Source organism: Polyergus mexicanus, unplaced genomic scaffold (assembly GCF_030449975.1).
Source record: "Polyergus mexicanus isolate NDT 795.1 unplaced genomic scaffold, iyPolMexi1.0 SCAF_1, whole genome shotgun sequence".
Classification (NCBI taxonomy): domain Eukaryota; kingdom Metazoa; phylum Arthropoda; class Insecta; order Hymenoptera; family Formicidae; genus Polyergus; species Polyergus mexicanus.
Genome location: NW_027223321.1, coordinates 7,420,048 through 7,442,192, shown reverse-complemented (window position 1 = coordinate 7,442,192; position 22,145 = coordinate 7,420,048). Strand labels below are relative to the sequence as shown.

Below are 22,145 nucleotides of genomic sequence, written 5' to 3'. Positions count from 1 at the left end.
GGCGTCTCTGTATCAGGCGTTTCGTAATATCCATCGACGAGCGTGCCGCCGATTGTACGATATTCGCGCGAGCGCCCTGCGTGGTTTATAGAATGTCCAAGCTCGCGTTCCTTCCATATCAACCACTGCAGAGCTTTACGGGAATGATTGGTTGCTTTTCTGTATCCGCCAGTTGGAATGACGCCTATCGTATTTTGTTGCAAAAAGTTTTTCCGAAAAACGTCATGCACGTCGAAGTAATTGTCGTGCATTCCTTGAACGGACATACATTTCCACAATCAATAAAAATTTTTCTGAACGCCATACATGTTTGTCGAAGAATATCAACGTCGGTACGACAATAGCGAATGATCTCACGTTGGAAATCGAACACGGTGTTTTTTTGTCGCATATCAGCATGTCATACAAGAAAGCGTTCGCGCTCTTCCGATTTCATTGTCTCCGAAGAATAATAATGCGCGTCAGGCAAGGGGCCGACATATGACTGATTTTCGACAGTGTTAAACAAATGCGGAAAAATGCCTTTATCCGACGTATCCTGTAATCCGAAAGCCTTCGGTAACTCGGATAAACGCATCGGCATATAATTAACACTGTCGATGAATTTCGTATGTCCTACCGTTAACACCACGATCTTTGTACCGTTTAATATTAATTTAAGTTCTAAGTTATTACGATTTTCAACAATATACTTTAAAATAAATTGCGCGTCGAACGCTTTCGCATTATGTGCTATGCAAATGATCTGTTTGAAGTATTTTGTCGTACGCGTTGCAAAATCGACGAATTGTTTCACAGGATCATGAAATACGAACTCTCGCACCCCGCACCATCGGCACCTCGCGGGCAAATTATTTTCTTTCGCGCACGCTTCGCAAATTTGTTGCGCCACGCAAAGAGTGGGAACGTGTTTCTTTACGTTCGACGTACCTTCGAGTGACTCGTCTTGTCGCGTTTCAAAATCGTAAAATACGAATGCTACACGCTCTTTTTTGCTCGTACATGCACGATCGTTTGCCACTTTACCGTCAAATTCTGTGCTCTCTTCTGTGCTTCGCATAACTGTCATCGCTGGAGCCATTGCCGATGATGAAGACGACGGTACGGTAGAGGAACCATTATCACGTCGAAGAAGTTGCATGTAGCACAAATGATTCTCAGGCTTTGGTGAACGGCATAATTTGCAGTAAGAAACACCGCATTCGTGTCTCGCACCAAATTTAACGATGCGACCGCATCCGTCGCAAAATCGTACGACATTGCAGATACTTTCAGATGATTTACCGTCGTACGATTTTACGCTGCGATGACGTTCAAAACACTTCTTACCGAAAAATGCCCGATTACACGCGTTGCATTTTATACTTTCGGACTGCTTACACGGCGGCACAGTGAAACATCGCGGGCATTTATTTGGACAGCGATGGCCCGTTTTATCGTTCCGATAACCTATATTACACGGCTCGCAATAATTCCTACAACCCGCGGCGGCATTTAAATTTACAATAGGGTTATAATGACGTAAACGCTCATAATACATTATATTTAAGCGTAACGAGGGTTCACGGTCGAGAGAAGCAAGTAGCGCGATTCCGTCATACATCGGTTTCTTACCGTGCCCGAAAGTACTGAAATTATAAACTACAATTGCGATATTATCAACTGCGAGATATCGTTGAAAGCGCTCGATTTCCGGAATTCCACATCCCTCTTCAGTTATCGTAACACCAGCGTTCCTAGTTAATTGTAATGCGAATTCACGTTGAAGCGGGGATTGCATGTGTCTTATATTATTCCATTTTTCATGTAACTCACCCGTACGTAAGTTACCGCGTTCGCAGTAAATTCGCGCTACTACGAGAGCACGCGGAAAACATAAATTGTCGGAATTATTTATTGTTACTATTGAGCGCTTCACAACGTCTTCGTTTGTTAATTTAACATGTCCGCGACCCGAAGGAACCGTGACATTAAAAACACGAATGTTAAAGTGTTCCGCGATATCGAGCTCCCTAGCACTCTGCGCTACTGAACTCACGAGTTTCCAGATATCCTCATACGACATGTCTCTAGCCGGACGAAAGGATAATCCTGCAGGGCCCTGAGATAAATTCGCCGAATGGAAAGACATTCCCACATAATCTCCCGGTTCGCATAAATTTAACGCATACGCGTGAATTTCACGAAACGCATTTTCTAATGCGTGATAAATATTCGAACCTTCACGTATCGGTCGTATCGCGAAACTCACTTCTCTCCCGATTATGCCGAACCTCCTAAATTGCCGCATATTTTCCGTCAATAAATCTACGTAATTAAAATTAATATTGCCGACCCCATGACATTGTTGCTCCTCTTCCACCTCCGGCTCCTCTTCACCATCTTCTGTCTCCGACGAGGGATTACAGCGTTCTTCACCGACGACTTCCTCTTCATTCTCATCCTCATCAGTTACTTCCTCGTTATTACAGAGTTGCGTTACTCGTTCTTCAGGAGTCACTTCTTCATTTTGACCACCACCGCCTCTCTGCACTGTCGAAACAAAAGAAAAATTTAATTATAAATAAAATAAAAATTACATCTACGTTATTTTTATTCTTTTCAAAATTTTGTATCTCACCTGGTGATGCCATGATATCAGCTTCGCTGTCGTTTTCATCGGAACGTGCTCTTCCTAAAATTTAATATTTTATCAATATTGAATATAGAATTTGTATAAAGATTAATATTTTTATTTTATTTTTATGCGAAACTTACTCGAAGGTCCTGTTTCGAGCTCTTCTTCAGCCGGACGTTTTCGAAGCTGAGAGGGAGTCTCTCGCTCATCAGTCGCAGTCGTGTTCCGATCTACAAATTATGATTTTGAAAATTTTGATTAATCACTGTCTAGCGTATTCGATTACATTACATTTCTACAATATAAATATAAACATTTTGCTTACCGTTTAAGCGGTTTCCTCGATGGTTTGATAGCAGGAAGGCTATAAGACCGTCTGCATCCTCTTCCTCGTGGTCAAATGCCTCGCGCATTTCTATTATCTCACCCGCGATATGTAACAACTCGGCATAATTGCCGAAATAACCTAGCCTATATAGCACAGCGAGTATAGTATTCGAACTAGCACACGCAAATGCCCGAAAAACTGAGTAATTTATTTCCGATGATTCGTCCGATAACGCTGATAAATAGCGTTCACTATTTAACGTAGGCGACAAATTTGAGCCTATAATTATGCACTTTCCTAATACCTCTTTAAGTCCAGCCATTTTTGTCGCTTACTCACGAAATACACGATATCGCTATTTTCCGCGGAACGACTCGCGTTATTTCGAATGATGTCGAACTCGAAATTACCTTTTTTACTTCGACGCGGAGAATTTATTTAAATGCATATCCCCACTTTTTTCCAAAAAGGAACGTCGTTGAAAGATTTAAAATTTTTCCTTTCTAGGTAGTTAGATTAGTTTAAAGAAAACAAAAGAACGCCGACAAAAAAAAATCCCCGGTTTTTTATTTCTTTTAAGAAAAAAGTAGACAAAAAAATATTTTATTTTTTATTACGTTATTACATTATTTACTTAGTTTTATTGCTTAGGTGTTTTTATTATAGAGGTGTCAAAGTAAAGACTTTGTTGTGAAAATCTTTTAAAATTTTCGTAGAAGGGTTAGGATTATGCCAATTAGAAATTCGTCCTTTATAACATTTTTCTCTTTACAATATAAGCTATAAAAATTTATTATACGGCTGCTAAGCTTTTATTTACGCTTTGTAACATATTGTAATTGTATTTAGAGAAAAAGTTTAGAGAAAAATTTTTTCCTTGTAACGAATCTAATTTCTAGATGCTTCTAGATGTTTTCACAATTTTTAGCGTGATGAACAAGTTTGAACGTGAAAAATCATGATTTTTCCTGTTATTTGACTGTCTGCGCAAACTTTTCCCCCCACTTTTCTTTATATTTCGATATATAAGCAGCACGAGAAGATGCGAATTCTTATTCATTTGAGTTTGCTCGTACGAAAATCTTCCTTTCGGCTTCGATACAAGAATTTGTCGTTGTTGTGACTAGTATTCACCCAGTTTTACTCGAAAGTGATAACAATGGCTGCCACGAAAGAAGTTTCCAGTGATCAAAAGAATCTAACCGATTTTGTTAAATCTACACACGTTTGCGATATTAGCAAATCGGACAACAAGATCGACATTGATAGAAGAAACGAACAGCGTTATTTATTACTATCGACAACGTACGGTCTTAATTCATCGTGTACTAAGAAGCTACATGTGGGATTGCAAGCAACAAACGAAGGTTATTTCGCACCAATTGTTAAATTAATGGGCAATTATGCGGATGGAATTTGTCTCGATACCGACACCTGGCAGCAATTTCAACTCAACATGGAACAGATGGGCCTGTACTTGAGTGAGAATCAAAAAACCAAACCAAGTCCGATTATCATTAATAATATTTCCATCGGCTTCACCACCGCTTACGGGACAAGGGCTGTGATAGTGGCTTACAAGGAAAATGTGGAACAATCCGCGAGTAATGGAGAGACGGAGGAGCAAGCGCAGCCGCCCTTGAAGAAACGAAAAACACACAGTGTCGCTATCGTGATGCAGAAAGCAACTTTTCTCGGCCTGCAAAATATTGCGAGATGCGTGGATGCACATTTGTCTCAGATAGTTTGCATCACCGACACCGTCAACACCTGCGTCAATTACTTAATGAACGAGATAGAATTAAAACTCCCATCAGCTTACATAGATCGTGAAATTATAAAACTCATAGTTATCGGTAATTTTCAAGAAATTGAACGCAATGTACAAACGCAAATAAAGGATTTAACATTTTTAGATGTATATTTCAATATTGTATTCGAAGAATTACTTTCATTAGGATTTAATGAAATTGTGCGTATAATTTTAAAACGCAATTGTTAATTTTATAAAAATAAAAAATAAAAAATTATTGTCAATAAATATGAAGTTTTTCCACTTTAAAAATCACAGCGTATTTTTTCCTTTATCCCTCTCTAATATTTCCTTTACTTCTTTACTACACGCATAGAACATTCCATCAAAATAATATCAAATGTTAGTTGAACGCTAAACGAGCACCTTATTTCTAACATAAGCGCACACAGAGCACCGCTTATAAGCTCGTAAGCAGCGGTACTCGAAAAACACCGGTACGAGCACATCCCCGCGAATACGCTTACTCGCGGCGCTCCCGCGGCTGCTTAGCAGCTAATCGGCCGCGGTGCTTTCCGCTCGTTCACGTACCGGGAAACGCTAGCGCGAGCATGCGGCCTCCGCGGTGGGGCCCCCGGAGCGCGGATAAGCTTATTACTCAACACATACCTACGATAAATATTAAAAATATTCGATGATTTTTTTATTTATGAGTGCGAACGTAATCGGCAAATCGTTCATTTCGCAAAATGGATGTACGGTGGAAACATCCTTGGACGTCGATCGTCTGTGGACCTACGGGATGCGGAAAAACAATTTTCGTAAAAACGTTTCTTCGTCATTTATCCGTCATGGCAGATGTTCGATTCGAGAGAATTTTATTTCATTACGCCGAGTGGCAAGATACGTATCAGCGCTTACAATGTGCCGTGAGTGAAAAAGAAGAAGAGAAAAAAGCACAAAAGACCGGTTACGTTAATAATGCATTGATAAAATCGAAGAAAAATATAATCGAATTTCGCGAGGGATTACCCCGCCCGGAAGATTATTCTAACGATCCGCTCTCGCCAAAATTAATAATAATTGACGATCTTATGAGGAAATCATCGTCGTGCGACGCTATCGTAGATCTGTTTACCAAGGGAAGTCATAAAAATCTCAGCGTTATACTCATCTCTCAAAATCTCTTTCATCAAGGGCGCGGACAGCGCGACATATCTCTCAACGCGAATTACATAGTAGTTCTCAAAAATCCACGCGATAGCGCTCAAATACGTCATCTAACGTGTCAAGTATATCCCGACGATTCAAAATTTATGGAAGAAGCGTACTACGACGCTACATCGAGGCCACACGGGTATTTATTGTTTGATTTGAAACAATCGACTCCAGATGAATATCGCTTTCGTACGTGCATCTTTCCCGATGATACTCTGCATTACGCTTACATACCGCGTAGATCGAACAATAGAAGGGGGGGCGTATAAAAGGATAAAATTCGTGTCCGCAACTTGTCAGTCGTGCGATTACAGCGTAATGGTGAAAAAAGAAGAACCTGATAAAAAGTTGATGATATCGAATAGAGCAATAAAGAATGCTAGACGGTCTATCGGTGAAAGAAACTTATGCCTTTTAAAAATCTTGTGTCATTTGAAAAAAAATCAAAGAACCGTATTCTTGCGAGCCGCCGACAATAAGCTCATAAAGTGCATTCAAGAGTACATTTTCAATACGCTAAAAGGTAACGTACCGTTTTGTTGTAGCGATAAAAAGCGATTAGCCAAACATAAAACAGTCCTACGGCGTGTTGCGGCAAAACAAGGTAATTGGAAGATTAAAAGAAAACTGTTAGTACAGAGAGGTGGATTTTTACCCTATCTTATTGGACCTTTACTAGGGGCTATATTATCCCGGATTATCGGCGAATGAGAGAAAAAAATACAATCCTATACATCCGTACATTCTCCGTATAGGAAAAATAATAAAAATAATAAAAAAAAGAAAGTTCTAACACCTGTACTTTGAACAATGGAGAGGGCTAAGAAAATGGTTTTGATATCTACTGAAAATCTTGAGAGAATGCAGCGAATGCAACAGCAACCGGAAATGGCATCTATTGCGATGACTGATAATTCACCGAAGAAAAATACGGAAATATCAAATGCGGAAAATGTAAATAATAATAATTCAGTACGAACACCTGGAACAGCTTTATCGCGGCTCGATGCGGAGATGTTGCGTATTCTTAACCTCGCGACTCCTGTCGACGAGGACAAAAGATGGAAATTGTATAAGGAAGTACTCCAACGTTATCTTCACTTTGTTCGGGAAGCGAAAAAACGCTTATGTGAGGATACACAGGGTAACGGCGAGGACATTAATGACGAGCAGGACGAAGACGCGAATTTGGATGTCGATGATAACGAATTTATGGAAACGTCAGCTTTAATTAGCAGTGGCCGCGGTGACGGGAGCGCTAGTAGTAGTAGCAGTAGTTTTGGGAAAAAACGCGCGCAATCGGCTGAAATGATCAAAAAAATACTCGGCAGTGTGCCGAAAACTTATCGTGACAAAGCGCGTGCGATATTAAAATACTTGATCGATATTCCGACATCTAAGATTAGCTGGGATAGACGAGGACTCGTAACTATAGACGGCTCCGTCGTAACGGGTTCGAACATCGCGGAACTTATAAACGACGCGATACGCGAGAGAAAAACATTTAAAGCAACCGGAAGAATTCAGTTTGCTCGATTACTGCACGACATAGGCACTCCTTCCAATCTCATAGGAAATAATGATTTATTATATACGTTCGCCCGATCTCATCGTATTAAAAACGCGGTTCCGCGCGGAAGTTCCACTCCGAAAACTTCGACCGAGCGTTCAAAGTCGTACAGCCGTAAGGTAGATGAAACGAGCGAAACCGAAGGAGATACGCTATTTGTATCCGCCGACGAGGACGAAGACGACAAAACATTAACGAGCTACGTAGATTCTCCGACAAAGAAAAGAAAAGGATTGCTTGACTGGAGCAAACTCGAATGATGGAACTCGAAAAATTGTATTACAGTCCCTCGCACTATGCCGGCTATTCGGCGACGGCCAATTTATCGCGAGCCGCTAAACCGAATTTCACACGTAACAAGGTCATCGATTGGCTTAAATCGCAAGACGCATACACGTTACATCGTCCGGTACGTCGAAAATTTCCACGCTTACATTATAACGTGACAAATATCGATGACTTATGGAAGGCTGATTTGATCGATATTCGTAATCTCAAGAGTTATAATGACGGTTATTCATATCTATTAACGGTTATCGATGTGCTTAGTAAATTCGTTTGGGTAGAGCCTTTACGCGACAAAACAGGTGCCTGCGTGGTAAAAGCCTTTAAACGCATATTCTCGAGAAACAAAGAGCGCCTACCCGTATACCTGCAGACCGACAAAGATAAAGAATTTATTGCTCGACAAGTACAAAATTTCTTAAAAGAAAAGGATATTCGTTTTCGTGTAGCCCGTAATCCTGATATTAAAGCAGCTATAGTGGAACGCTTTAATAGAACGCTCAAGGAACTGATGTGGCGATATTTTACGCACAAAAATACGCGACGCTACATCGATGTTTTGCAGGATATCGTTCGCGCTTACAATCATACTCGACATTCCACCATCAAAATGCAACCTGCAGTCGTTACGAGGGAAAATGCTCGAAGCGCGCGTGAAAATATGAATCGTCGCTGGAACGACAACGGCGATAGGGCGAAGAAAAAGAATCGCGGACAAAAGGCTAAATATAACGTGGGCGATTTCGTGCGCGTCAGTAGAGCAAAAGGAGTGGCCTTCACTTGGACACAGTACAATTGGACACGGTGCAAATGGACACGAGATTGTGCACACGGTTCAATTGGACACAGTGCATTTGGATACAGTAATTTTGGATACAGTAGCTTTTGGACACATAAGAAAATACGCATCGTTTACTTGGACACCGCTCAATTGGACACTGTTCATTTGGACACCGTTCGTTTGGACACAGAAAGATGCGCACCGTTCATTTGGACACCGTTCGTTTGGACACCGTTATTTGCCCACCGTTCGTTTGGACACCGTTCATTTGCCCACCGTTCGTTTGGACACCGTTCATTTGCCCACTGTTCGTTTGGACATCATTCATTTGCCCACCGTTCGTTTGGACACCGTTCATTTGCCCACCGTTCGTTTGGACACCGTTCATTTGTACACAGAAACATGCGTACTGTTTGTTTGAATATGTAACAGATGGAGAGAAATAAAAATCATTTTGGGAAAATATAATCAGTATTCTTATAACACTTTATACTGGTAAATCTATGTAAAATATGAAATCGTGAAAAGGAGATACATTTGAAGGTTATAATATCTGTCAAAATAAAATATATACATACTTATATATCTCTGATACTGATGTCATTAATTTTACATTGCTTTTAGCACTTTGTTTAGCCTTTCGCATATTTGGATGTCATGCATGGATACAGTGGGTTCCGCCCTCCCTGCGGGGGGGCTCCACTTCCGGAAGATATAACCTAACCCAAACCTATTTCTTATTTAAAACAAAAATTTGGTGTGGATTACGTCGTATAATTTAAATCAAATTTTGGTGTCCAAACGAACGGTGTCCAAACGAATGGTGGGCAAATGAACGGTGTCCAAACGAACGGTGGGCAAATGAACGGTGTCCAAACGAACAGTGGGCAAATGAACGGTGTCCAAACGAACGGTGGGCAAATAACGGTGTTCAAACGAACGGTGTCCAAATGAACGGTGCGCATCTTTCTGTGTCCAAACGAACGGTGTCCAAATGAACAGTGTCCAATTGAGCGGTGTCCAAGTAAACAATGCGTATTTTCTTATGTGTCCAAAAGCTATTGTATCCAAAATTACTGTGTCCAAATGCACTGTATCCAATTGAACCGTGTGCAAAATCTCGTGTCCATTTGCACCGTGTCCAATTATATTGTGTCCAAGTGCACCACTCCCGAGCAAAAGTAGCCTTTGAGAAAGGATACGAGGCAAAGTGGAGCGAAGAAATATTTCGAATTCACCGTGTTCTCGAATGGAGAAAACCGCACGTATACGAATTAAGCGATTTAGCGGGCGAAATTATAGACGGAATTTTTTATGAACAAGAATTAGCATCTGTTGTTAAAAACTTGCGAGAAGAAAAATTTATCGTCGAACGTGTGATAAAAAGTAGGGAGCGTGGTAACAATAAACAATTATTAGTTAGTTGGCAAGGATATCCTTCAAAATTCGATTCTTGGATACCCTCTTCGAGTTTAAAATCTTTGAATCAAAAATGAGGGAGGAAGGATTTTATATGATTCTCCCTAGTAATAGCAGTATGCGTTTTTTTCCGGAGAATAAAACCACATGTTTCACTACTGAATTGCCTCAACGTATAGACTTGCAAGGACGTTGGGAAGTAGCGCTCACGGAGATTCAATTTCCGACTAGCTTTCTTCATATACGCCCTGGAGAAGGAATCATAAGATTTATAAATATTCAAGAATTCACGATAGGTCTCCAAAAAAAGAAAATCATCGCTAAGAAATCTGAAATACCATCGGGCATTTACTTGAATATACCCGATCTTATAGAAGCTGTGAATTACTCTGCAAAATCCGTAGGTTCGCATATCCATTGGCAATTTGGAGCTATTATCGGGAGCAAAATTATTATGAAACTTTCCTGCGACATTATGAAATGTGATATGATTCATTATGTAAATTTTTCCGAAAAACTTTGCCGAATACTCGGCTTCGATACACGCAATAAGCTCAATGTTAATGCTGTGGAACGTTTACCGTTATGGCTTTTTAGCGAAACCGCCTTCGATATACAGAATGGCGATGAGAAGCATGATAAAATTGAAAATAATACCGGTACATCGGGCGTTTTACCCGCCTGGATTTATGACGATGTTGAAATTTATACATCACCATTTTACGTATTTCCGCGTGAACGAGTAATAATAGCCGCCGAACCATCTAGTTTGTTGCGAGGTATTCCCGACAAGCTCTTTGTCTATTGCGATATTTGCGAGCCCTATATTACTGGCGATGTGCAATCTCCTCTTTTGCGAATTGTCGCACTCGATGTTGGAAATGATTACGCGTTCGCGTCTACTCAAATAAAGCATTTCTCACACACTCAATACATTGCTCTGCGTCAAACGTCTTTTCGCACAATCGAGATAGATATAAGAGATCAACTAGGACAGAGTATACCATTCGAATTTGGAACGCTGACAGTGACATTGCACTTTAGACGTATCGAGTAGATAACATAATAATAATAATAATAATAATAATAATTAGAGAGCGTGATAAAAAATTAAACGTTAATGGATTATTATTCGACGTATTACGACGGGTTACAAAACGGCGGCAGTCGTGGCGGTGGAATTCCGCGAGTTTTCGTCGGATCGCCCTATCAACGAGGGCACGGTATTGGCAGTTTTCTTGGAGGACTGTTCAGACGTGTATTACCTTATTTAACCAGAGGGGTACGGGCTGTGGGGAAAGAAGCTTTACGGGCCGGTGTTAATATAATCGAAGATGTTGAAAACAATATGCCGTTTAAAGTAGCGGCTAAACACCGATTTGAAGAATCGCGCGACAATCTTAAGAGAAAAGCTAAAGAAAAAATAAGTAGTCTGATGAAGGGCTCAGGTTATAAGTCGGATGCAAAAATGCATGTAGCTCAGTTTCCTTTCGGCGGGCTCAACACGCGCATCGCTAAATCCGCGACATTACGTAGACGACACCAGGCGCGTAGGAAAAGTTCGTCAAAGCGCCAGACGCGAGGGAAAAAAAGAGCAAATACAAAAACATCGAAAAATAAGAGAAGAAAAAAGCGCACAACAGTGAAAAGACTTAAAACATCCACGAAGCGGCGTAAAACTGCTAGAAAGCGCACCGTATCCGACATATTTTCTTAAACGGCGTATATTCTAAACACATCTAACAGTAAGAATTACAGCGACGACAAAAAATTTGCGGTAAATAAGCATGTCCTTTCTTCACACGCATTCGAGCGAATGTTTAAAGAGCGAACTCGATCTCTTTTCTTTACCACCCACACAAACTAGTATCGAGAGTTCGCAATGGATTCATTACAAATCCGTGACTTCGCTCTCGGACGATTCTCCGATAGAATTCGTCATTCCGGGTCACGGAGAAGAATATTTAGATCTCACGCACACCATGTTAAGTCTCCGCGTACGCGTAGAAACACCGGGCGATTCCACGGGGCATACTGCGGGCGCAACCGCCGCGGCCACTATAGGCCCCGTAAATCATTTACTTCATTCCATGTTCAATCAGATCGACGTGTATTTCAACCAAAAGCTCGTGTCGCCTCCAAACAACGCTTACGCGTACCGCGCGTACATCGAGGCGTTATTAAATTATTCTTCACCCGCAAAAACTTCCCATCTAACCTCCTGTCTATGGGACGCGGATACACCCGGTCAAATGGACGAACCGATGGAATCAAAATCGCCAAATTCCGCTCTCGTGAGACGCGCGCGTTACATTCGCGGCGGGCGCGCGCTAGATCTTGTAGGACATTTCCATTGCGACGTTTTCAATCAAGACAAATTTTTAATTAATGGTGTAGAAGTACGCTTGAGGCTCGTTCGTTCGAAAGATTCGTTCTGTCTTATGGACAGTAACGGTTCATCGGCGAAAGTTCATATACTGGATGCGAGCTTACTCGTGAGAAGGGCGAAAATAGGCGCAGGATTATTACTCGCGCATGCTAGAATATTGAGTAAAGTTACGGCCAAATATCCGCTCACGAGAGTCGAAGGTAAAACATTTACGATTCACAGTGGTGTTGTGGGTGAATCGTTAGATAATGTAATACTGGGTCAACTTCCGAAAAGGATAATAGTCGGCTTTGTTAATAATAAAGCGTTTAATGGGGATAGAAAATTAAATCCGTTTAATTTCAAAAATTACGGAATAAATTTCTTCTCGCTATACGTCGACGGTATGCAAATTCCTAGTAGACCGTTACAACCGGTTTTCTCGCCGGAGGAACCGCTTTACGTCGAAGCTTATTAAACTCTCTTCACGGGAACGGGCATCTATTTTTTGAACGAAGGAAATTCTATAAGTAGAGACGATTATTCCAAGGGATATACGTTATTCGCTTTTGATCTCACGCCCGATCTGTCTGCTAATTACGCAGAGCATTGGAATCTCGTAAGACATGGTAGTTTGCGATTAGAAGTGCGATTCGAGAAAGCTCTCACTGAGACCGTTAATTGTATTATTTACGCCGAATTCGATAATGTAATAGAAATCGACTCGTCTCGTCAAGTCATCGTCGATTTTGCCGGATAGATATTTATCACGCTCAAGTATTTGACTGTTACAACGTAATACTCGGAAAATTTCCCTCCTTTTTCTCCCCTCCACATTCGATCAAAATGCCAGGAGCATAAAATATCAAAAAATATACAATATAACAGAAAAGAATTCAGTTTCATTCGAGACACGAACGTCGACGCTTCGCGAGCAGTTTAAACTATTATAACCGCGCTGTCGAGTGCGCTCCAGTCTTCACAAAATGGATATAGTCATCGACATACAAGGTTTCCGCGATGCCAATGCGAAGTTTATCCCCAAGGAAGTTGCTATTATCGCGCTTGATGCTCCATTCGTCGGACATTCGATTATGATGCCCCCGCATTCATTTGGCGATTTACCAAGAAATGTAAGACATGAAAATAACTGGCTTACACGAAATTATCACGGTATTGAATGGTTCGACAGTGAAGCTAATCCGAAATATTTTACATCGCAACTACGTGAAATAACAAGACAGGCACGATACATTTACGTCAGAGGTGCCGAAAAAGAAACCTACTTGCGGAATCTACTCTCCAGAAATATATATAATTTGGAAGATATTTCTCCCGCATTCAAAAATCTGTCAGAGGGAGAAGTGCGCGGACGATATTGTGGTTACCACGGATTTAGAAAATTTGGAATCTTTCATTGCGCATTACGCAACGTATATAAATTAAAATATTGGTTGATCGAGCGAAATAATATCGTCTACGGCAATACAAAAGTTAGTACTCAAGCTACTTGTGGTTCTCCGGATAATTGGAGTTTAAACGTCTGTGACGACGACGACGACGACGACGACAACGACGACGACGACGAGGACGACGACGAGGAAATCAGTAGCGCGTATGAGATTTCGCGCGATAGAAATGAAATAGAGAAAAAAAATCTGCAAAAATCCGAGCGATCAATAGAAAAAGAAGAAGAGAAATTTGAAAAATCTGAATTATTGTCGTTGATGGATAGAGACAAGCTCGAAGCAACTACTAACTCCACACAAGCCGACATTGAAAACTCAGCGTTACAAGCCGGCACGATCAAAGGCGCACTACCGAAGGAGGTAAATACCGAAGTTATTGAATATATAATACCGCTCGTTCGTTCGCCTCCTTGTCAAAATAATGAACTCTCGCGAAATTCTACAAGCATTACGTCACATCAATGCCAGGCATGCGGGAGTTTATCCAGCCGACAGAGTCCCGAGGGTGTGGACGAGGTCGACAGCCATCGTCGCTAATACGGATGACCACAATCGACCTGGAGAACATTGGGTCGCCTTCTTCCTCGACGAGCATGGTACTGGCACATACTTCGACAGCTACGGAATACCACCCTTGCACTCCGGATTTCTCCTCCGACTTCGTCGAAACTCCGTCATTCATCGTTGGAATATTCAACAATTACAAGGAATTTTTTCTCAAACATGTGGACAATATAGTTGCGTATTTTTATATTATATGTGCAACGATTATGATCTTAATCGGTTTCTTAGTCTTTTTGTGAACATAACGATCGCTTAATCGTACACTTATTTCGTAAAATTTTTCTTCGCGAAAAAAGAAACAAGTGAAACATTGTATGCTATGCGTTGCCATATTTAATCATGTAATTCGAATTGTAATACGTTATAGACGATGTACTCCTCTGTAATATCTTAATAATCTTTCTGTAAATAAATATTAAGCACTATGTAAATATTTTCCCCTGTATATTATATCATATTCCCTTGCTATATAAATAAAGATGTTTTTTATTTTTAAGAGACGAAAATATTTTTCTTCCCTTCCTTTCTTCCCTGCGTCTCCGTGATGTCATAGACTCTGTCCTAAGATACCGTATCAAACAGTCTCAGCTACCCGGTCACGAAACTAAAGTATGTGAGCCTGTATTGCTAAAACGTAGGTTTATTGATAGCCATTGTTCGTTGCCATACGGATATATAATAGAACGTTAATTTTTCTCGGCTCTCGTTTTTATCGATGTATATAGCAGCGAATTTGCATGTTTTCCGTCACATAAGAAATTTTGTACATTGCGAAATTATTATTTACATTTAAACATAAGTATAATATTTAATAAAAATATTTTATTTTAAATCGCTTATATAAAAACATTTACTATTTTCCTATCCTTTCTCTCCTCGTCTAAGCGACGTCATAAAGCTCTAAAAACTTCGTAATCGCTACCTGCACAGACTTGCTTTTTACGACCCCTTCTATTCTCGTGACGTCACCATTCTCGGTGGCCGCCATCTTGCCGATTCTTACACACGTGTTATTTTGCCGCGTTTTTTCCTCTCGCTCAGAAACATGCTCCTCATCCAATCAAACTGCCGGCAACTATAGGGAAGCCAATCAGAGCGTAGGGTCCCCTATGTCGGAGGGCTACTCTCTACAAATACTACATCTAAGCCTTATTCTAATAAGATTTCAGCTAGCCCAGCATACTAGGACCCTGTCTGGAAATGTGGAGGACCCAGGTTCGAGCCCGAGCATGTTCACGCGTCCGAAAAAATAAAATATAAAATAATAAAAAAAATAAAAATAAAAAAATAAAAAATATAAAAAAATATAAAAATAAAAAATTTAAAGCGAAAATTGCCTCGTAGACGTCCAAGAGTCCCCTCCATTCTTTTTTTTCCACAGCCACCCTTAGGGGGGAGGGCCCCAGACAGGCACAGCAAGGCGGAATGCGCCGAAGAGGTTTGGAAGGCCCCGACCCCGGATATCGCGGCGCGGAGTATGGAGCAGATGGCTGCCATAGACCGTATCGCCGTCTGCTCCGGAAATCTGCAGGGCTCTCTCCAGAAGAGGCTCAGGGAGGCCGCGGCCCTTGTCAGGGTAACGGCCAGCACCCTGGCCGAGAGAGCCCAACAGAACGAGGCGAAAGGGGAGCTAGCGGCCCTCCGCAGGGACATAAAGTCCCTCGGAGACCGCAATGCGGATCTCCAACGGGAGATCCGCGAGCTAAAGGAGGAGCTCGACGCGACTCGTCACGCGAAGCCCCCCTCCTGGCTAGAACTTCCCGGTTCGCCCGAGGGGTCGCCCCGCAAAAGGCGGGGGGTTCCCCGGGTGAAGTTGGTGGAGGAGCTGGACGTTCCAATTAGACTGGAACGTCCAGCCGCGGGAAGGAAACAGAGGTCCCCATCGCCGGGGAGGGTTATGGGACGGGGGTCCTCAACGTTTGGGGGGGGGTCAGGGACCTATGTCCCCAACGTTGGCGGGTGGCCGGGGTAATGCGGCGATGAGGCCCCCTTTGAGGGGTACCTCTGCGCCGCTCTCCGAAAGCTAACCGCCGGGAGTGGTCGGCGAGGGCGAGCGAGCTTGGTATCGGTGGTACACCGGTCAGATCGCCGCCCTTGTCGACCTGCGGGCGGCAATAGGCCGGGGTGGGCCCCATGGACCCACCGCAACAACCGGCCGCCCGCCTGGAGGGGCCTTCCCACCTCTCCCCCTACCGGCGCTGTAGCACCGTGTCGGGGGGGAAGAGGAGGAAGAAGAAAAAAGGGCGTAGCACGGGGGGGAAGGGGGCTCTAAGCCCCCCCTCCCCTGCCCACTGCCCCGCTCGGCCCGCCGGCAAGTGCGGGAGGACGGGGGGGAATGCCTCCCCCGGGCGACTCCCGGCCGGCAAGGCCCATGCAGGAGGTCCATCCTCCCCCCCCACACGTACCCGGCCAGGGCGAGCCCTGGTCTAAGGTGGTGGGGCGGAGGGAACGGACGGCTAGGGCGAGGGCCGCACAACAGGCCCAACCCCTAGCCAAGAAGGGAGCTGCCAGGCAGGCGCCTCCTCCCCGACAAGCCGGGGGGACGCGCCAGAGGCAGCGGCCTAATGGGCGTCGGGGAGGAGACGCCTCTAGGCGCAGAGTGCCCCGTTCGGCTGCGGTAACGATTACCGGCGCCGACGGGGCATATCAGGAGACGATGACCGTGGCTCGGAGGGAGATCGACCTCCCCAAGTTGGGGATAGACTTCCTCCGCGTCCGTGAAGCCGCCACGGGGGCCATGGTCATCGAGCTCACCGGGTCGGGTGAGAAGGACGGGCCGACAGCGGCACAGAAGGCCGACGCCCTCTACGCGGACCTTTGCCGGGTATTTGCCGGCAAAGAGGAGGTCCGACTCGCCCGACCCGTCAGGAAGGCGGAGCTGCGGCTCCGCGGCCTCGACCGCTCCCTTACGGCCGCCGACATAGCGGCGGCCGTCGCTGGAGGAGGAGGCTGTGCGGCGGAGGAAGTGCGGGTGGGAGACATTAAGTTCCCCACCCGCGGCTTGGCACTGCATGGGTGCAGTGCCCTTTGAGGGCCGCCTACAAAGTGGCGGCAGCCCGGGCCATCCAAGTTGGATGGTCCCGGGCACAGGTGGAGCTGCTGGACAAACGCCCCCTCCAGTGTTTTAGATGCTTGGAGAAAGGACATGTCCAACAGCACTGCAGCAGCCCCATAGATAGACGGGGCTGCTGCTATAGGTGCGGCAAACCGGGACACCTGGCGCGGGACTGCGCCGATAATGTCAGGTGCCCGGTTTGTTCCGGACTGGGTCGTCCGGCCGACCATAGGGTGGGAAGTTCGAGGTGCACCCCCCCTAAAAAACGGCCGGACCGACGACGGGAGACGCTCCCGGCGGCGAGTGCCGCGGCGGGATCTCGGCCGGCAGAACCGGCGAGGGTACCGCAGCACCCTCCGACACCCGCAAACGCGGGGCAGAGGATAGCGGGGCCTCCTCGGAGGCCCCTAAGGAGAAGAGGCCACCAAAGGCCCGGCCTGCAGCCGCCACCCCACCCGCCCCTATGGCGGAGGTGGAGATGGCGGAACCGGGGGGCGTCAAATAATGCCCCCCCCCCTTAGGCAAACTGCAGGCCAACCTGAACCACGTCCGCCGGGCGCAAGACCTGTTCTTGCACAGCCTGCCGGAGCGTGGTTTCGGGTTGGGGATCGCGGCGGAGCCATATTATGTCCCGGAAGCCAATCCATGCTGGATCGGCAACCGGGCAGGCTCCGTCGCGATCACGTGGAGGAATGACCCCACACTCCCGCCTTGCACACCGGTCGAGGCCGGGGCGGGAGTGGTGGTGGTCAGGTGGGGGCTCATCTCCGTGCTGGGGGTTTACATCTTCCCCAGCGTGGGCCTCGCCCAGTTTGTGGCGTTCTTGGACAGGGTGTCGGCATGCTTCCGCCGACAGATGCCCCGTCCCATTATTGTGGCCGGGGACTTCAACGCAAAATCAACGCGTTGGGGTTCCCGGTTCACGAACGCCAGGGGCGAGGCCCTACAGGATTGGGCGGCGGCACTCGGCCTGTGTCTTATAAACACAGGGTCGAGGAGCACCCTAGTGCGGTGGGAATCGGTCCTGGACCTTACTTGGGCCACCCCCTCCGCCGCACGAATGATAGTAAGTTGGCGGGTGGCAGAGTGCGAGACGCTCTCCGACCACCTCTATATAGAGGTGGTCCTAAATGCCACCCGCCACGGGGTGCTCAGCCGCGCCCAAGACCGGGGAGATGGCCGGCCGAGGAGATGGGCCCTCAAGAAGATGAGCCCGGACAGGCTGATCGCAGCCGTCCTTGCGGCCGACTGGCCGTGTCCCGGGGGGGAAGGGCGGGGCATTAATGAAGAAGTTGAATGGTTCCGGGGCGCGCTCAGCGACGCTTGCGACTTCGCGATGCCCCGGATCAACCCCCGCCCGCGAAGGGCGGCGTACTGGTGGAGCGAGGAGATCGCCGAACTCTGGCGAATCTCCGTCGCCGCCAGACGCCGCTTCACCCGGGCCCGGCGTCGACCCGACGCCGAGAGGACGGCAGAGGCGTATGGGGCGTTCCGTGCCGCTAGGAACAACCTCAGCGCCGCGATCAGGAGGGCCAAGGCCCGAGCATGGGACGAGCTCCTGCGCTCCTTGGACGCAGACCCATGGGGGCGCCCGTATAAGCTTGTTATGAACAAGCTGAAAGCTTGGGCGCCCCCCGCGACGGAAACTCTGGAACCCCAAGTCCTCGATAATATCCCGGGAACCCTTTTCCCATCCGAGGGTCCCCCTTTTGACGCGGGTGGTCGCCAAGACGCGACCATCCCGTGGTCGGAGGACTTGGAGGTTTCGGAGGAAGAGATGGTCGAGGTGATCCGGCGGTTGAGACTCCGGGGCATCAAGGCCCCGGGTCCCGACGGGATCCCCGGCCGGGTCTGGGTCCTGGCTTTGGCCCAACTGTCCGGGCGCCTGAGGCGGCTGTTTAACAGCTGCCTCAGGGAGGGCATATTCCCCCCAGCATGGGTGAGGGACAGATTGGTCCTCATCGCGAAGGGGGGCAAGCCCAGCAACGCCCCTTCTGCATACGCCCCTATCTGCCTGTTAGACGAGGCGGGGAAACTCTTGGAGAGAGTGTTGGCGAACCGTCTCGTCCAACACCTGTCCCGGGGAGAGATGGACCTCCACCGAGACCAGTATGGATTCCGCGGGGGGCGATCGACCGTTGACGCGATCTTGCGCGTCCGGTCCCTCGCGGAGTCCATGGAGGAGGGCAGGGTGGTACTTGCGATGTCGTTAGACATCCGCAACGCATTTAACACCCTGCCCTGGAGTATGGTGGGGAAGGACGTGAACACCTTCGGCCTTCCCCCCTACATGGTGGAGGTCCTGAGAAGCTATTTCCGGGACAGGTGGCTGGAGTACCCCAACAACCGGGTACTCCTAAGCAGAAGGGGCGTATATTGCGGGGTTCCGCAGGGGTCCGTGTTGGGCCCCAGCCTTTGGAACCTCGCCTATAATAGGGTGCTGGGTATTGCCCTCCCCCCCCCCGGCTGCAGTGTCGTCTGTTACGCCGACGACACTTTGCTGTTGGCCGGGGGAGAGAGCTGAAGGGCTGCGGTTCATACCGCCAACGTCGGGGTAGCGTGCACTGTCCGCGCGATCCGTGGCATGGGCCTGCAGGTAGCGCCTCATAAGACCGAGGCGCTATTCATGCATAGGGGGGAGCATGGGGCTCCCCCCGCCGAGGCCCATGTCATGGTGGGTGACGTCTCCGTCCGGGTGGGAGACAGGTTAAAATACCGTGGTCTCTACCTGGACGCGGCCTGGAGTTTTGGCGCGCACTTTGAGCTTCTGGCCCCCAGGGCGGAGTCGGTGTCACTTAGCCTCGGCCGACTCTTGCCCAATCTCGGGGGTCCGGATGGCCGGGTGCGGCGCCTATACGCGAACACCGTCCGGGCGGTGGCACTTTACGGGTCACCGGCGGACGCCCTGGTGGCCAATCGGCGCGGCAGCATGCTGCTGCGCAGAGTATTTAGGAGGGTGGCCATCAGGGTAGTCCGAGGTTATAGGACGGTGTCGCACACGGCGGCCACATTATTGGCGGGGATGCCGCTCGTCGAGCTCTACGCAGACATGTACGCGCACGTTTACGCGCGTACGCGAGAGCTCGGCGGGCTCGGCGTGGTTTTGACCCCTAAGGTCAAGGCCGCCGTGAGACTCCAGGCTAGGCGACGCGCTCTGAAGAGGTGGGACGAACACCTCTCCAACCCCCAAGATACATCGGGGAGGCGCGTCGTCGAGGCCATCCGCCCCCATTTGATCAAGTGGGTCACACGGGCGGGTGGCGAGATGTCGTACCGTGCGACACAGGTATTTACGGGCCACGGGTGTTTCGGCTCGTACCTGTGTCGCATCGGTAAAGAGGACGGCGCACGCTGCCACCATTGTACGGGGGGGGGACGAGGACACGGCGCAGCACACGCTGGAGATGTGCCCAGCGTGGGCAGAAGAGCGCCGTGTTCTCGTCAACGTAATAGGGGATATTGACTTCTCGCTCTCGAGCATCGTAGCGGTTATGCTCGAGAGCGAGGAGTCCTGGAGGGCGGTCTCCTCCTTTTGTGAAGCAGTTTTGCTCCAGAAGGAGGAGGCCAAAAGGGAGCGAGAGCGGCTTCCCGGAGAACACCCGGGGGGCCGCAATCGCGCCCGACGGGCCCCCGGGGGTGGGCCGATGGGAACCGGGGCAGCACAAGTCCTCGGGCATCCCAGAAACCCACCCCAGCAAAGGGGGTGCGCACGCAGGGGGAGGGGACGGGGTCGCAACCGTCCCCATCGAACTCCCCCAGCGAATGCGCGGGACCCGGACAACTCGGTGGGACGTCCGCTATTTCGTCGCGGACGTCTCACCCCGAACTGGGCCCGGTGGTCGGAACCCAGGTGGGGTATCTGGGCCCAACCACGCCCTCCCCGGGAATAACACCGGGATGGCGGCGAGAGGGGCAGTGGTCTCCCTCTCGCCAAGATAGAATGATGTCCCCATCAACAACGGGGACACTGGGGGAGACAGAAACCGCTCCCCCAGCGGGCACGGCCCGTGGGCGGGGGGTCTCTCTGATGTAGTGCATACGCCAGTTTCCTCGAACCCCATCGAGGCGGGGTATGCGTAAAGGCATTTCTCCTCCGTTACAAAAAAAAAGGAATTCATTGTAACAACCGATGCATCAGACTATGCGCATTCGCGATAGAAAGTGTTCGTTTTAATTCGTGAAAATAAATTTATTTTAGAAAAATACATGTTTAATATAAGATTGTAGCCGCGCCTTCGAATTACACGTCCACATTAACAGAATTTATTTGTTTCGCCGATCGGAGAGATAGGACGTAAATGATTTGAGCGGTTTTAGTTTGTTGAAAAGTGTTTATTTCTTTCGACACCAACTCCCGGACCGTCTTAGGTAATCGCACGCGACGGCAAGATATAATCGGACACGCGAATTATCGTTTTAACTCTAACTATATGAGTGTTAGACTTTCGGTGTGCTCCCGGTGAAGGCTTGCGACGAAGTGAGTTAACGAAAAGCCCTTCTTTCCGATCCACGCACAAGAATCCCGGTCGATACGTGTACCACAAAAAAAAGGAGGAATTTCGATCGTTCGATTCCGAGAGCCAATCGGCTATCGACAACGAGGTGTTTGTCAGAATCGAACGATACGAAGAAACCACAAAAACGGAATGAAAACAAAGCTACGAACGTAACGTCTCGCTTTAGAACGTTCGAGAAGCAAAATTAATAATATAATTTAT

At 47.1% G+C, this 22,145-nt stretch overlaps 3 protein-coding genes across 3 annotated transcripts; all 3 read left to right on the top strand.

Moving 5' to 3' along the window:
- The first annotated feature begins 10,044 nt into the window (after nt 1-10,044).
- On the top strand, nt 10,045-11,028 carry LOC138937284 (uncharacterized). Its single transcript, XM_070303406.1, has one exon. The coding sequence runs from the start codon at nt 10,045-10,047 to the stop codon at nt 11,026-11,028; it is 984 nt and encodes a 327-aa protein (XP_070159507.1).
- A 730-nt stretch (nt 11,029-11,758) lies between these two features.
- LOC138937276 (uncharacterized protein F54H12.2-like) lies at nt 11,759-12,817 on the top strand. Its single transcript, XM_070303395.1, has one exon. It carries the CDS (start codon nt 11,759-11,761, stop codon nt 12,815-12,817), a length of 1,059 nt encoding a protein of 352 aa, XP_070159496.1.
- A 7,194-nt stretch (nt 12,818-20,011) lies between these two features.
- Nucleotides 20,012-20,890, top strand: LOC138937269 (uncharacterized). Its single transcript, XM_070303368.1, has one exon. The coding sequence runs from the start codon at nt 20,012-20,014 to the stop codon at nt 20,888-20,890; it is 879 nt and encodes a 292-aa protein (XP_070159469.1).
- Nucleotides 20,891-22,145: the final 1,255 nt, after the last annotated feature.